General features: G+C 44.9%; 2 protein-coding genes across 2 annotated transcripts in view; one reads left to right on the top strand and one right to left on the bottom strand.

Moving 5' to 3' along the window:
- The window catches only part of GNAI3 (G protein subunit alpha i3), a 123,934-nt gene extending 121,374 nt beyond the window's left edge, over window positions 1–2,560 (top strand). Inside the window, exon 9 of the mRNA XM_082246186.1 lies at window positions 2,374–2,560. The gene's annotated coding sequence lies outside the window, so the exon portion shown is untranslated. The remainder of the gene's footprint in view (window positions 1–2,373) is intronic.
- Window positions 2,561–5,364: 2,804 nt separating this feature from the next.
- Window positions 5,365–15,275, bottom strand: part of GNAT2 (G protein subunit alpha transducin 2) — a 140,342-nt gene continuing 130,431 nt past the window's right edge. The window contains exons 7-8 of the mRNA XM_082245285.1: window positions 6,236–6,389; window positions 5,365–6,149 (exon numbers count right to left, since the gene is read on the bottom strand). Coding sequence (XP_082101411.1) covers window positions 5,959–6,149; window positions 6,236–6,389 — 345 coding nt within the window. The 3' untranslated portion in view covers window positions 5,365–5,958. The remainder of the gene's footprint in view (window positions 6,150–6,235; window positions 6,390–15,275) is intronic.

The raw sequence follows: 15,275 nt of genomic DNA, 5'->3' as shown, positions 1-15,275 counted from the left end.
CGAAAAAAAGAAAAAGGGGCACTTTTTTTTTTTTTTACACAGTTCTGTATTTTAATTTTATTTTGATTCATTTGGACTGATATTCATCAATATCTTTTAGCCTAGGTTGTAAGACAGAGAAGTGATATAAAATAGGGTAGGTTCACACCTATGTCCAATAAGCAATGGAGACAAATAGAGCAAACTTTTATCTCCAAAAGCGACCTAGGTACAATGCTCCTTGCACACATTATTCCCACACCTGCCAGAGAACCTCAAAAATTAGACCATCCAACAATTGCAGTTTTCTCTGTCAGCGTGGCAAGCATTACACAAAGATGTAACTGTACAATCAGCTGATACATGTGTACCGATCCCTCTTGAAATCTTGAAGTATCTAATCCCTGTTTTGTCATTCAAATACTGGTCATCCCTTAGACAGAAACCCCTGGAAGCGATCCTACAGAATGACAAAATTCTCCAAATCTCAATGATTCAGGCAAAATACAAATTACCCTCCCAAGGCATATTCACATATAGACAAAAATCGCCTCATATCTTCGCAAAAACCCCAAAAATGTATCTGCCTGCAAAAGTGTGAACCTTCCTGTCATCTGACTCAAGTTGAAAGGCATCACATTTTTTTATGACCCATTACAAGCAAAGGGTACGTTTTGTTAAAGATTCAGCCCTTAAAAGATAGGAGAGAGATCTAAAGGCCTAGTTTTCAGAGTTCCAATGGCGTCTAGCCATTCACTACAATTACAGGGCCTCAAAATGTATCAACTATTGGGAATTATCACAGAAGCTTCATCACAGATTGTATTTATCCCATCCAAATGTATAGATTCGCCAATCTAGATGACGTGTTGGGAGAGGCTGCTCCCAAATAGGTTCTTTACCCCGTATACTTTTTGACTGCCCTCGTATAGCTCCCTTCTAAAAAATAATTTTCAATCTCATCTCTGAGGTCACCGGAGTTATTACAAATCCTTCCCTATCACTAGCAATTCTATCAATAGGAAATATAACTTTTCCTGCTAAACACCAGAACTCTAGTCAAGAATACAGTAAACCCCCCTCCATTGCGGGGGTTATGTTCCGGACCCAGCCGCGAAAAGTGAAAATCCGCGAAATAGAAAAACCCTATTAAAATGCATTGTAGGCATGTTTTTTTTACTGTCACTGTACGTGTAAAAGCATTTGAAGGTCTTTTAAACACCCTTTTAAAACAATAGAAACTAATTTAAACACATAAAAGATACTGAGAGACATAGCAAGAGCTATGGAAAACACAAAAATATTTCATTTTTAATGATTTATATAGTAAAATAACATTACAAAAAAAAAACGCAATATACCGGGACCGCAAAAACTGAACTGCGATGTAGAGGGGGTTTACTGTATCCTGTTTGCAGCTAGATCTATATGCACAAATATAGACGATCTACAGTACCTAACCTTTCTGATGTGATTCTCCAACTAAATATGTCCAAAGAGTAGGAGCTCTGTTTTGCCCTTAGTTCTGGCACATACCAAACATTCAAATGTATTTAGGAATTATGAAAAGACAAGAACTCACTGCTCAAGGTGGTGTGATTGCCTGATGACTCACATCGGTGCATGCCCCGGCTCGCCTCCGTGAAAACTTGATTAAGGAAAAGGAATTGGCAGCACTCCAGGTTGAGTCAAAATCCAGATTTATTGACTGGACATCCAAGTATGACAATCATGACAAGGTAGACGCGTTTCACACACTGACTGTGTGCTTAATCATTACGATGGCCTAAATGGCCTAAATTTCAGGCAGGTCATGCATGGATAACTTCTTTACCTGCATTTATTCAATTAGTGCAATTCATCCCTGTCGCAGCTTGTTTGCAATATTGCTTTATTAAAAAACCTTCCTCTGTATTTTGTATATGCTTCAGCTTTGAATGTGTAGTTTGTTTATTAAATATGTACACACACTGCAACCTCTGTACTGTGAACCTTTTCTAAAAATGTATTAAAAACTTAAAACCCCAAAATAACTTTTTGGCTGCCAAGGTCACATCCTAAACATCATGGCATCTAAGGGGAACAAACACCTGAAATAGGGTTTTATGCTCTCACAGTAAAAGCCGGCTTATTTGATTTAAAACTGCTGATTTAGACTCTCATAGCACTGGCCACTGTGGAACAATAGCCAAAATTAACATTTTCAGTACGCGAGATCAGCAATGAAATCTTGAATATGTTGTCACTACAAGTTTCTTTTAATCTGAAATCAAAATGGGATTGGATGAAATTACAGTGTGAATAAAGTTACCATGTTTCACAGATCCACTAAAGTTAGGAGCATTTGATATGATCATCTTATTGAGATTGTGATTTTTTTTTTTTTCTGTCCAGCTTGTAGGTAGACCTTTGACTGCTTTGGGAGCCTGGTTTACAAGGGTTGGTGTCACCCTATGCACAAGTCATTCCTGACCACCTTCCAGAGAACCCACCTCCACATCTAATCGAATATGCAGATGTCCTGATGTGAGTCCCAAGGACCTGGATGTGTGATCTACGCGATGTTGCTTTAACATTTCCAGTCTCTTAAGAACTGCATACAATGAAATATGTGACTGTGGCATATTGTCTGCAAGAGGCCCAATTTTAGTTCTATATTTAAAGAAACAGCAGTGTTATCTGACAGTGACCTTTGAGACATATTTCTAAAGCATGTCATGCTATAATTTTTTTTTTTTTTGTGACATTTGACATTCCCAGTGTTTAATATAACTATTCCTTTTGAGATTTATTTTTTATTTTTTTTTGTACTAAGATACCTTTCATTACCTTTTGTTGAGAGAGAAGGTGGTCAACCTCCCTTGTCCTCATCAAGTTTGTGTTTTTGTTTTTTATACCGAAATTACTCTTTAGCTGAATAGTGGAAGTCCTGCTGCAACTACTTTACCTGATGCAATTGTTCTCCATTCTATTAGATAAGGTTGTCCATAAGCTACTTGACAAGGTATCTTACTATAAAATATATTTTCATTCTTGGTTTTCATTTGATCAGGTTAAACTTGTGCCAAAAAGGTAAAAAGCCTTATGTTTCTTGATTACTAGGATTCTATAGCCCCTCCAATGCTTGCTTCACTTCCTTGCAGATCACCTAGGATCCTGAAACCCAGGTCACTCATTAATGCAAGGACCGACCACCTACCTATAAATTACTGCCTCCACTTCATGCACTTTGCTACTATTAGTAGCATTTTGCTAGTAGCACTGCTACTGGAGCCAGGTGAATACGGAATATAAAAAAGAGTGAAAGTAAATAGGAAATCTGGAGGAGAGGGAAGGCAGAAGGGTAAGGAAATCCCAGTGGGCACAAGCGCTTGTCAACGTTAGGTGGATAAGAGTGACTGGTTAAAAGACGGTAGCTGAGAATGGGAGGTCCAAGGTTGCCAGACTTGAGTAAATATTGATTATGTTCTTCAAGATAGAAATGAGTTTCTCATTTATCATAATATTTGTAACTTTAGTTTTCAGTGCCTCAAAGCTAGGGGTCAAGATTGTCACTGCTAGCTTTTTTAACAAAATGTCAGCAATGGCAGCCATGATATTTATCTAATCATAGGTTTACTTTGTCAGCTGACAATGCATCTAACTGCCATGCTCATTACTGAGTCCTCTTTATGAAATATCCTCCTACCCTGGTGCCAAAGCTTCAAGTCAGAGTTTAATGAGGATTGCCTTTATTCTCTCCTGTGTACAGGCCAGTTTTTCCTACCTACACTGTACAAATCTGGCGTTCATCAATTTTATACTGCATTTTTTGTTTCATATGACATATATGCACACACTCTTCTGTTGCTTTGCACTCATTTGTATACAGTATTAAATTGGTAAGACATGCATTCTCTTTTTTTATCTTTATTTATTAGTATTTTACAGTAATTAGCTTACTTGACAAGCACCCAACCCTGGAATATTTTTTTGCTGTTCTTTTATCTTGGCCCTTCTACCTTGCATTCTACTTCCAAACAAAGTACGATTTTAGAAGAGTGTGACCTGTTTATAAAGCAACAGTGCCTTATCTTGTCCAATTCGGTTATTTTGTGGAACCTGATGAAGACCTACACTAAAGCTCGATCACACTAGCTGTGGCCACAGCTCACAGCAGGGGGTCTAGTGCATCCCTTCTCCATTTCAGGTGCAAATCAGGTCCGCAATGGCCCCCAAGGTTTGTGAATCGGCTCCATTGAACTGGTCACACTCTCCTGTCATGCAAATTAGATGCAGAGAAACCCGCATCCAATTTGCGTAAGTGTGAACCCAGCCTTCAAGAAATTTTTTTTTTTTAAGACGGGGTGACCTATTGCTGTCCTAAAATGAGCAATCCCTCCTTCAGGGGCCCATTTATACTTACATTTAACTGCTTTAAAATGCATGTTTGGCTGTTAACTATATCTACTCCAAATCCTAAATTTAACACATTCGAAATATGCACCAACAATGCATGTCAACACACAAAGGAAACGCATCGTGATGGACGCAATTTCTTCTGCCCAATGCTACAAAACAAAACACCTCTACACTTATGGGTAGATCTAAAAATGCCCTTGGAGATTTATTTTCCTCAGTGAGTGTGGTGCCTGTCCTCATAGTGGATTGTTCTGTGAGAAATCCTTACAAACCCCATAGGGGAGAGGAGATTGTGGAACGGATTTAGGCTGCAAATGTAAATTAACGATAACTCCAGGCAGATGTAAACAAAAACAATGGGTGCAATTAGGTTATCATTAAAAAATAATCATGTATATTTTATATAGTGTAACTATAGGAATTTAAATTTATACCATACTTTTGAAATCCCCTGTACTAAAGAACTCTGTAAAGAAAGGCCAGTACTCTCAGCCAACAATGATCTGTTGTTTATACATGTGCTAAACCAAGAAAATGCTGACAGAAGGGAGCAGAGTAACCAGAGGGATGACCTCATTGGTCTGCTTTTGCTTCTTTATCCTCCATCTATAGTCTGTTGGCCTGGAAGTAGCCTAGCTATATTGCTCAAGTGCAGTGTAGAAACGTAAGGTCACTAGCCTGGTTGTACTCTTTAGCACGGCTGTGTAAACCCCAGGATTGGATTGGCAGGATTACACATCCTTCAGTAGATAGCACAGCTTTCATATATGTATTTAAACTGAGTATTTGTTTGCCTAGAGTTCAGATTTAAGAAGCTGTACACATCACTGCAAAACTGATTGATGATTGGGGAATTATTTTAAATTCATCTTTGCCTGTAAATAGTCAGGCTACATTAGCTCACACAAACCATAAGAATACTCAAATTTTCCAATCTAGTTTCTTGTGGTAGGGCAGGTTTGCTTTAGTCAGTTGATATGACCTGCCTCAGAAAGGATATTTAATAGTGTAATGATCAGCTCTGTAATTGATTATTGCTAAGTAGTTGCTTTGCAGCGCTGAGGTCGGGTTTTACTACTCCCCTGAATCTATATCCATATAGAGTAATAAACCTTCTCCATGTGTTTATGTGGGTCACTACTACAACTACAAAATATAACATCAGGCTAATTGGTATTTGAACAACTGGTGCCCTAGTGTATTTCTGTATAATAATATAGGTGGAGGGACTTTAGACTGTTGTCTCTTTTTGGCAACCAGGGCCTGTTGTTCATGTTTGTAAGTACTCTTTACAGTGCTGCATAATATGTCACTACTCTATAAACACAGGACAGGACTAAAATACTGAATCATTCAGGCGATGTAGATGTAGTGTTGCTAGAAGTAACATCTTGCCTGTCTACAAGGAAACCTTTCAACTACCAGATATTAAATATATTAATGTCCATATTGTGAAGTAATAACACCGGCCTCCCCTTAACCTTGTTGTTCCAGACCTTTCGAGGGAAGGAAATTCAGCTGGAAGTGTAAAGATAAGGTCTTGGTAAAAGTGACTCAAGGCTTTGTTTGCCAGGTACTTTAAAACAGTCCACAGTCTTTCAGTGTCTCTTTGATGATGATATCAGTCACCGCATCAAACACAAATTTAACGTTTTGTGTGTCTGTGGCACAGGTCATGTGACCGTAGATCTCCTTAGTATCTTTCCGCATGTTTAAATCCAGAAACTGCAATTTAATATAATTTCCTGCATCTTCATATGAGTTATTACCTATGAGAAAATAAGTGCATTACTAGGTATTCACTTTTATATGGCAAGTAAACCGCATTTATCGATTATGTGCAATAATCTCCTACCATCATAATCCGGGAAGCAGATACTTAAATGAACTTTTTTGATTTTCTGCTCAAAAAGATCCTTCTTGTTCAGGAAAAGGACTATTGAAGTTGAAGCAAAGAACTTGTGATTACAAATGCTGTTGAACAGATGAAGGGATTCATGCATTCGGTTCTGAAAAGAAAAATTGGTTTAATATCTTATTTAAGGTATGAATCACAATATTGTAAAATGGAATTCTATGCAGTCCCTACAATGTAGGCAAAGATAACCTCTTCTGTAATATAAAATGCCTTTTCTCTTTCGTTAATTGACACACAGCTCCATATTCATCTTAACCGTTGGGTTATGCTGCCCCCTACAGGAGCAGGACACTAGGCAGGAAAAAAATCTTTACCACGCCTATGGGACTGTCCCTGGGGGTATACACCCACTAACTCTGCAATAGCATTCAGTTTTTTTCTGTCTAGTCAGAAGTAAGGACCTAGTTCCCTGCTGGGATTTCGGTCCTAGCATGCATTTTATGTAAAAAGGGAACCTTTTTGTCTAAATTTATTTTAAGTTAGTTATGTTCCTGAGAGAACTACAATTAACAGCCAGACTGGGCATCAGACTGGATATTCTAGATCCTTACTGTCTCCCAGTCTGGCTAGCGAGCGTGTGCAGGTTGCAGTTTCACGCTAGGCCTCACCGCGACATAGCCCCACTGGAGGGGGGGGGGGTGGGGGGGTGGGGGGCTTGGCTCGCGAGTGGAACACCTCGCCAGGACTCACACAACCTGGTTTGGCTTGAGTCGCAGTGTATCCCTTGGCCGTCAGCACCCCCACCCCAGGTAGAGAGGTGGTCTGTCCGGAGTGGCGCCCACCTGAATATCATTGGTATGGTGAGTAGTGTCCCCCCCATATCTCTTGCGGTCTCACGGACGTGGGCCCCTTCGGGTTACCCCCCCATGCCCTACCTTGTATGTGGGGTCCTAGGGACCATCCAAGGCTTCCCTGCAGGCCATTCTCTCCACTATTTCATAGGGGGTTCCTACCTTATTCGAGTACGGTGCAGGGGCTGTAGCAGGCAATAGTGGCCCTCGGGGGGGGGGGGGGCGCCGATGCCGCTGATCGTGCGATCCGCTGCGGTGGTTAATCCAGGTGGGGGTCCCTGCAAGGGCCCCCCTATGCCTGATTGCTGGACCCCTCAGGGGATCCTGTAGACCGCATGGTGTGCAGAGGATGCCGCCATTTTCTTGTAGATCAGCTTTACAAGGCTTGGCAGCCATTTTTTTGTAGTTTCCCATTGAAATGCATTGGGCGGCCATTTTGTTGTGGTCTCCCCATTGAAATGCATTGCACTGCCATTTTCTCGGAGCCCAAGAACGCTGTACAGCAGTGAGTGGCAAGGCTTTCCCTCTGGTGCTGACCCAGGTACTTCCTCTTCCTGTGAGAATCGTTTTTCTGAACACTTCAGACTGGCTCTGCTGTCCCTAATATTGGGAGGTGGTGAGTCTATTGGGGTCCCGGTAGGTCGCTCCCTCACTCTGCTATATTGCAGCTTAGTGTGCTGGGACTTGTAGTACTGCTGGTTCAGCGGCTTGGGGCCGTTTTTTGCAGTATTCTTAAAGTTTCACCTACTGATCCCCTCTTTGGTGTTGTGGGGACCCCCTGGGTCGGAACCCTTGTTTGCCTTAATAGTCGTTTTTTGAAACCCTGGTGTCAAAAGTTATGGTGCTAAAAAAGAGGCCTAGTAAAAAGTGCCCACTGCCCTCACTTGCCTCATCTGTATCCTCAAATTCTGAGGTTGATATGGCCGCCACGGACGCAAGTTACCCTGAGGGATCTGCGTCATCGCACTCTGATTCGGATGGAGAAGATGAAATATCATCTGCAGCCGCGTGGGAAAAAGCGCTGGTGGAGGCACTTATAGTGTCAGTGCGGGAAACTCTAAAAATGGTAGATGATTCTACAGCGTCAGGAACGCAGGTGTATTTTGGCACCCGCAAAACCCTGAGTTGGTCAGGGTTTTCCCTTGTCCACAAATTTTTGATAAAATTGTCGCTGAACAGTGGGAGCGCCTTAAACAAGTTAGTGGTGCCGAAGCGTTTCACGAGACGCTATCCCTTTGCGGACGCTGTGATCAAAAAATGGACCGTTACGCCGAAGGTGGACCACCCAGTCTCCAGACTGAACAAATGCACTGTGATTCTAGTGGAGGAGTCTCCGGTCTTTAAAGACCGTGTTGATAGAAGGATGAGAGACTGTCCCGCCACTTGTGATAGTGGGCTCAATACTTAGACCGGTCTTCACGATCGCTCTGGTGTCCCAAACCATTACGAAATGGGCAAAGCTCTTGAAGAGTTATTTGGAAGCGAGACCGATTCCCCCTGACTTTGTTGAACTGGCGGACAAAATGGTCCAAGGTTTAAAATTTATATGTGATGCGTTTTTAGATGCGGCCCCCCTTGCGGCTAGAGTATCCGCAATAGGGGTAACCATGAGACGCATGGTGTGGCTAAAAAGCAGGTCTGAGGACCAGGCTTACAAAGAGGCTTTTTCAGACCTGCCCTTTACAGGGGATCACTTAATTGGTTCTTTGGATGAACTTATCTGGTGAGAAGAGTACTCTTCTTCATCAATCTGCTTAGGGCAAGGCACCTCGTCACGACAGGATTGACTCTTTTTCAGCATACAAGTGGCCCTTTTGTGCCTCCGGCACACAGGAGAAGGATCAAAGACATTTAGATCTGGGGGTTCCTAGAAGACGTGGTTGGGTAAGCTGAGAGTAGGCCCCTCCAGTTCTGCAGTTAAGCCCTCTTCTGCATGAAGGTGCGCCCTCGTCCATACCTGGGGTGGGGGGACGTCTTTGTTTCCGGAACCATAGACCTTCTTGATTCAAGACTAATGGGTCCACGAACCGATTGAGGTCTCCACCGTCGGACAGATTCTAACCACCCAATCTACGCCCATCTCCAGACCGGTTAAGGGATCTACGAGAGGTGGTACAAGATTTGCTGTTGCAGGGGTGATTGGGCCGGTTCCTTCTCGGAAACGCTTTCAAGGGTTTTACTCAAACCTGTTCACCGTGCCCAAGAATGAAGGCAAGTGCATTCCATCTTGGACCTCAAGGCTCTGAATCGCTTTGTGCGGGTACAGAAGTTACGAATAGTCTATTCGCGCAGTAGTGACGTCCCTACACCAAGGAGATCTTTTGGCCCCTATCGATATCAAGGATGCCTACCTTCGCATCCCTATTTACGTTGGACACCAGCGCTTCCTTTGCTTCGCTGTGGGCGAGGAACATTATCAGTTTGTGGCGTTACACTTTGGTCTCGCCTCCGCTCCCAGGGTCTTCACCAAAGTGTTTGCTCCGGTATTGACATTACTGCGACAGCGGGGGATTGCGGTACTGAGGTACCTGGACAGAGTCCTCTTAAGAGCAGACTCCCATTCAGCCCTGCTGGCCGACTTAACCATCACTGTTACGGACTCTGCAAGAGTTCGGTTGGAACATCAATTTCCAGAAATCTGCTCTGGTCCTATCCTCCAAACTGGATTATCTGGGACTGACTCTAAACTCAACTTCAGCGAGGGTGTTTCTTCCTCTGGACAAACTGCAAAAATAGAGGGTGATTCGCCTGCTCTTATCCAGCAAACTGTCCTTTCTACGGACTTGCATGTGAGGGCTTGGCCTGATGGTTCGAGGTGGTTCCGTTCGCACAGTTCCACATGAGACCTCTGCACAGAGAAATTTTTGTGAAATGGAACAGAGATCCAGAATCTTTGAACAATCTGATCCTGCTGAGCCAAAAACATGAGGTGTTCTGCTGTGGTGGCTCTGCTCCCTGGCTCTGTCAGGGCAAGTCATTCTCTCCCCTGTATTGGACTGTGGTTACCACAGATGCCAGCCTGTCCAGTTGGGGGGGGGGGGGGTACTTGGAAAGATGTATGTCCAGGGGACCTGGACTCTAAAGGAGTCCAGACTACCGATCAATATTCTGGAACTGCTTGATTCAATGGACAAATCACCTTTGAGTGTCCTGGAGGCTCGAGAAGTTTCCGAGATCCTAATATGGGCAGAAAACTTTGTTCCAGCCCTATCCACTGTGCATGTCCCTGGAGTGGGGAATTGGCAGGTGGATTACCTGAGTTGTCAAGGGTTGGATCAGGGAAAAATTGTCACTTCACCCGGAGGGGTTTCCCCCTGCTGTGTCTGGTGGGGGACTCCCGATGTGGATCTGTTGGCCTCTCGGCTCAACAGGAAGGTACAGAGGTTTGTAGCCCGTTCTGGGGATCCTCTGGCTGACGCCACAGACTCACTAGTGGCTCCTTGGGGACAGTATCGGCTGATCTATGCAGTTTCCCCCACTAAAACTGCTGTCGAGGCTTCTGCGCGGAATAGAGGTGGAAGGGACTCCAGTAATTTTGGTGGCTACAGACTGGCCTCGCTGGTCTTCGTACGCCGATCTGGTGAGATTGGTCGCTGATGCTCCCTAGAGATTTCCTCTCAGGGAAGATCAGCTGTCTCAAGGGCCGATCTTCCATCCTGCTTTAGAGTCGCTGGCCTTAACGGCGTGGCTGTTGAAAGCCAGGTATTGAAGGATTGGGGTCTTTCTGACTGTGTGATTCCCACACTGTTGAAGGACAGAAAATCCACCTCTCGGAAGATTTACCATCATACATGGAATTTGTAAAATGCATGGTGTGAATCCATTAAGATGCATCCACGCTCATTTTCAGAGGCTCGGATATTGACTTTTCTCCAAAGAGGGGTTGAGCAGCAATTGGCCTTGGGTACTATCAAAGGCCAGGTGTCGGCTCTAGCGGTGTTTTTTCAATGTTCTTTAGCAACGTATTCTTTGATTCACACTTTTATTCAGGGTGTTCGCCACTTGGCTCCCTCGATGTGGTCCCCGTTATTTCTGTGGGATCTTAACCTGGTACTGTCAGTTCTTCAGAAACCTCCTTTTGAAAACATTAGGGAGATTCTTCTGCTTTCACTGTCACAGAAGGTAGCCTTTTTAGTGGCTATTACCTCTGCGTGCAGAGTGTCGGAATTGGCAGCGCTATCCTGCCGCTCATTTTATCTGGTGGTCCACAGAGACAAGGTTGTACTACGACCTAATCAGTCGTTTCTTCCTAAGGTGATCTAGGATTTCCATTTAAATTAAGACATTGTGCTGCCTTCATGATGTCCTAAGCCCAAGCATCCGAAATAATTTTCCTTGCATTCCTTGGATGTGGTTAGGGTAATTGGGATCTACCTGGCGGCTACTGAGTGATTCGGAAAATCAGACTCACTTTTGTCCTCACTGACAATTCTCGGAAAGGATTGGCTGCGTCTGCTGTGACCATATCCAGATGGATCAGGCAGACGGTGGAACAGGCTTATTAAATTAAGAAACAGGTTCCACCTTTCCTTGTGAAGGTGCATTCTAGGGTGCTGACTGCCCCTTGGACTTTCACCATCAGGCGTCAGTGATACAAGTTTGCATGGCGGCAACTTGGTCATCTGTGCACACATTCACAAAATTCTACAAGGTAGATGTGTTGGCATCTTCAGATACTTCTTTTGGCCGCAAGGTTTTGCAGGCTGCTGTGAGAATTTATTCTCTTTGAGGGTGTATGTTGTTTCTAGGTGAGCTCCAGTTGTTCCTGGTTGAGCTCCATGTTACCTGGTTGGCTAATTTTAGCCTTTTGGAATTGCGTTCTTTTCAGAGTTGTTTTCCCAACCCTCATGTAAATACTGCTTTGGGACGTCCCAATGGTTAAGAAGACTATGGAGCTGCATCTGTCAATGAATGAAAGAGAAAACTATTTTTGACTTACCGTAAAATCCTTTTCTCTGAAGTTCATTGACAGACGCAGCACCGGCCCCTCTATATATGAGTTGGGTTGGGGTTATTTTTTTCTGACACTTCTTGCAACAAAACTGAATGCCTATAGCAGAGAGTGGGTGTATAACCCCAGGGACTGCCCCATAGGTGTGGTAAAGATTTTTCCTCCCTAGTGTCCTACTCCTGTAGGGGGCAGCATAACCCAATGGTTAAAAATATGGAGCTGCGTCTGTCAATGAACTTCAGAGAAAAGGATTTTACGGTAAGTCAAAAATCCAGTTTTTATAATCACCTGAGTGAATTTATGCATAACTAAAAACAATTGTAAATTTTATTCTCTAAGTTTACATTGGATCTTGTGTCGGTAATCAAATCATTGCTTAGGCATTGAGGATTATTTGTTAAAGGAGTTATCTTTACCCAGAAATTTGGTAATTAATAACTTCAGTCATCCAATCATGTAAAAAGCAGGAATTTGCTTTCCACATAAATGAAGTGAATATTCACAATTTGTAAGTGAAAATTCTTAGCTCCTTTAGTAAGTAAACCTAAATGGTTCTGCCAAAGGTGAGAATCAGTGACCAGGCAGACCCACCTATTTGCCACCCCTATCTGTTTGCCTTTGGCAGACAAAATTGTACTATTGCCTATGCATTTGACTTACACAGAAAGGGTTCTAAAGTAGTATTACAGGAGAAGAAATTTGTTTCTCTTACATCCTCTGACAGTCGCCTTGACCTCTTATCCATAGGAGCAAGCTAGGCATAAGACTTGTTAAAAACAAAGCAATTTACATAGACACACCTATGGGGGCTGTCCTAATGGTCCAATACCCTCCTGCTATCAGCCATCCCAACTCAGTTTGTCTTCTGCCTAGTTAGGAGTAAGATAGGCTTCCCTGTGCTGGGGCTACGGTCTCAGCCTTTCTTCTGTTTTTATGATTTTATTTCTGCAAGTGTTTTTTCTTTGCACTACTAGCTGTTTATTTGTCAGCGTTTAGTTGGTCAGGTCTTCGGAAGACGACGGCTTTGTGGAGCTGGGAGTTGCACTGGTCGTCCTGGTTCTCCTGGACAGAGGGCCTTATGGAATCCCAGCCCGCCATCGAGCATTTAGCAGGCTATGCGTACGCCCTGTCCTCAGGGATGAAAGCCCGCGAGGTGGCCACCTCGCTTGGACGTCTCAACTGCAGTTCCGTGCGTTGCCAGCGTCCTGCGTTTTAGGCTGACGGCACCCCCACCGCCTCAGGAGGCTTCCCGTCGAGGAGAGGCGCCCACGCCATCGGGTACGGTAAGTACATTCTGTGTGGGGTCTCTCTCTGGGGATGGTAGTCTGCTGTGTCTTTGGTATCCCCTCATGTCTGTGCGTTTGGGGATCACCTCACTCCCGATCCCTGCGGGGGCTTTACCGCATCTAGGACGCTATGTGGGGGTCCCTACTCTGAGTGACACTGTTTGTGGTGTGTTTGGGTGCAGATATGTGCGGCGGCCCGCTGCGGAGTAAAAAAACGCGGGTCCGCCATTTTAGGTGTGGGCAACTGCTTGGCTTCACTATGGGCGCTTCTTCAGCTATCATTGTAGTGTGTTTTGGCGCCTTCGGGCACTGTGTTTTCTTCTGTGCACATGTCGGCGGCCATTTTCCCGGAGCCTCCTATTGCTTTCTATGGGCAACCATTTTTCCTTAGCCTGGGTCCTGTTCAGCCTCATGCGGTGTGACATCACTTCCTTCTCATGCAGAGGAGATCGTCAGACAGTGTGGTAACCCTTGTTTGGGTCTGTCCTTGCTGTTTTGTGGGGAATATCTCTGGCTATCGGCTTTATTCCTGCCTGCGGGGTCTATCAGTGTAGTCCTTAATAGCGGTGTATGGCCGTGGGATCGCCGTGCGATTTAAAGGGCCAGCACCATAAAGTTTTCTTTATGGAGTCCCAGGACAGCAAATTACCCCCCAGCTTTGGTGGATGATTCAGGCTCCTCTGAATCTTCTGCACTGACTGCTGCACTTGCAACTTTAGCGTCCAAAGTGTATCTTTTGATGGCTGAACGGGATTCTAGGAAAAGGCCTAGGTTTTCTCACTCTTCTGAGTCTGACATGGTTGCCGTAGATAGTGTGCCCCTTGAAGGGTCTCATTCCTCCCAGTCTGAAGGGGAGGCGGAGGATTTCCCCCCCCTGGGACGGCCGGAGAACGCGCAGCTATGGCTGCGCTGATTACTGCTGTGAAAGATACACTACATTTGGAGGATGAGCCCAATCCTCTGGGTAAGCGGTCTTCCTTTGGTACCCGCAGATCCCGAAAGACGGCGCAGGTGTTTCCTTGCCCTGCTGAGTTTCACGAGACGGTGAATGAACAATGGCGCAATTTGAAGCGCAATTTTGTGGTGCCTAAACTGTTTCAACTCTGTTACCCCTTTGCATCTCCTACGGATTCGCGCTGGTCTGTGGCCCCTAAGGTGGATCATTATACGGTGTCCAGATTGAACAGGGCCACTCTGGTACCCACCGAGGATTCTCCGGTGTTTAGGGATCCTACGGATAGGAGGCTGGAATCCCTTGCCCGCCATGCCTATATGGTGGCGGGTTCCATGCTGAAACCTATTTTCGCCTCCGTCATGGTGGCTCAGGCTGTGGTGGATTGGACCAAGGTGCTCAGACGCACCCTCGTGGCTGACTCTGCCCCCCCTACTACTTTGGAGATGGTGGTCCAGATTAGTGAAGCGGTTATGTATCTGTGTGACGCGGCCTTGGATGAGGCCCCTTTAGCAGCGCGCCTGTCTGGTGTCGCGGTACTTAACCGTCGCTTGATTTGGCTGAAGAGCTGGTCGGCTGACCAGACTTCCAGGAAAACGGTGTCTGACATCCCTTATGCGGGATTCGTCTTTTTGGGGAATCCCTGGATGAATTGGTTAAAGGAGTCACTGGGGGCAAGAGCACTCTGCTGCCCCAGAATCCTAAGGGTAAGTTCTTCCGCGGTAAGCGGGGCCCTTCCTTTAAACCGAACCAGGTCCTTAGGCGCTTTCAAAGCGCAAGACAAGGGGAAACCCTTCAAGGGCCATGGTGGCCAGAGGAAGCCCTGGACGGGCATGCCAAAAGCCTCCCAGGCTGGAACGGCGGCCCAGGCCGCCTCAACCTGAAGGGGCACCCTCACCCGTTCCAGGGGTGGGGGGGGGGGGGCGTCTGCGCGGTTTTCTCGAACCTTGGCTGCTCTTAAATTCCGGACAGGTGGGTTCAGGAAATCATTCGATCA

Source organism: Pelophylax lessonae (genome assembly GCF_965119305.1).
Source record: "Pelophylax lessonae genome assembly, chromosome: 2".
NCBI lineage: Eukaryota > Metazoa > Chordata > Amphibia > Anura > Ranidae > Pelophylax > Pelophylax lessonae.
The sequence above is the reverse complement of the archived record's forward strand: the minus strand, read 5'-3'. Positions and strand labels throughout refer to the sequence as shown.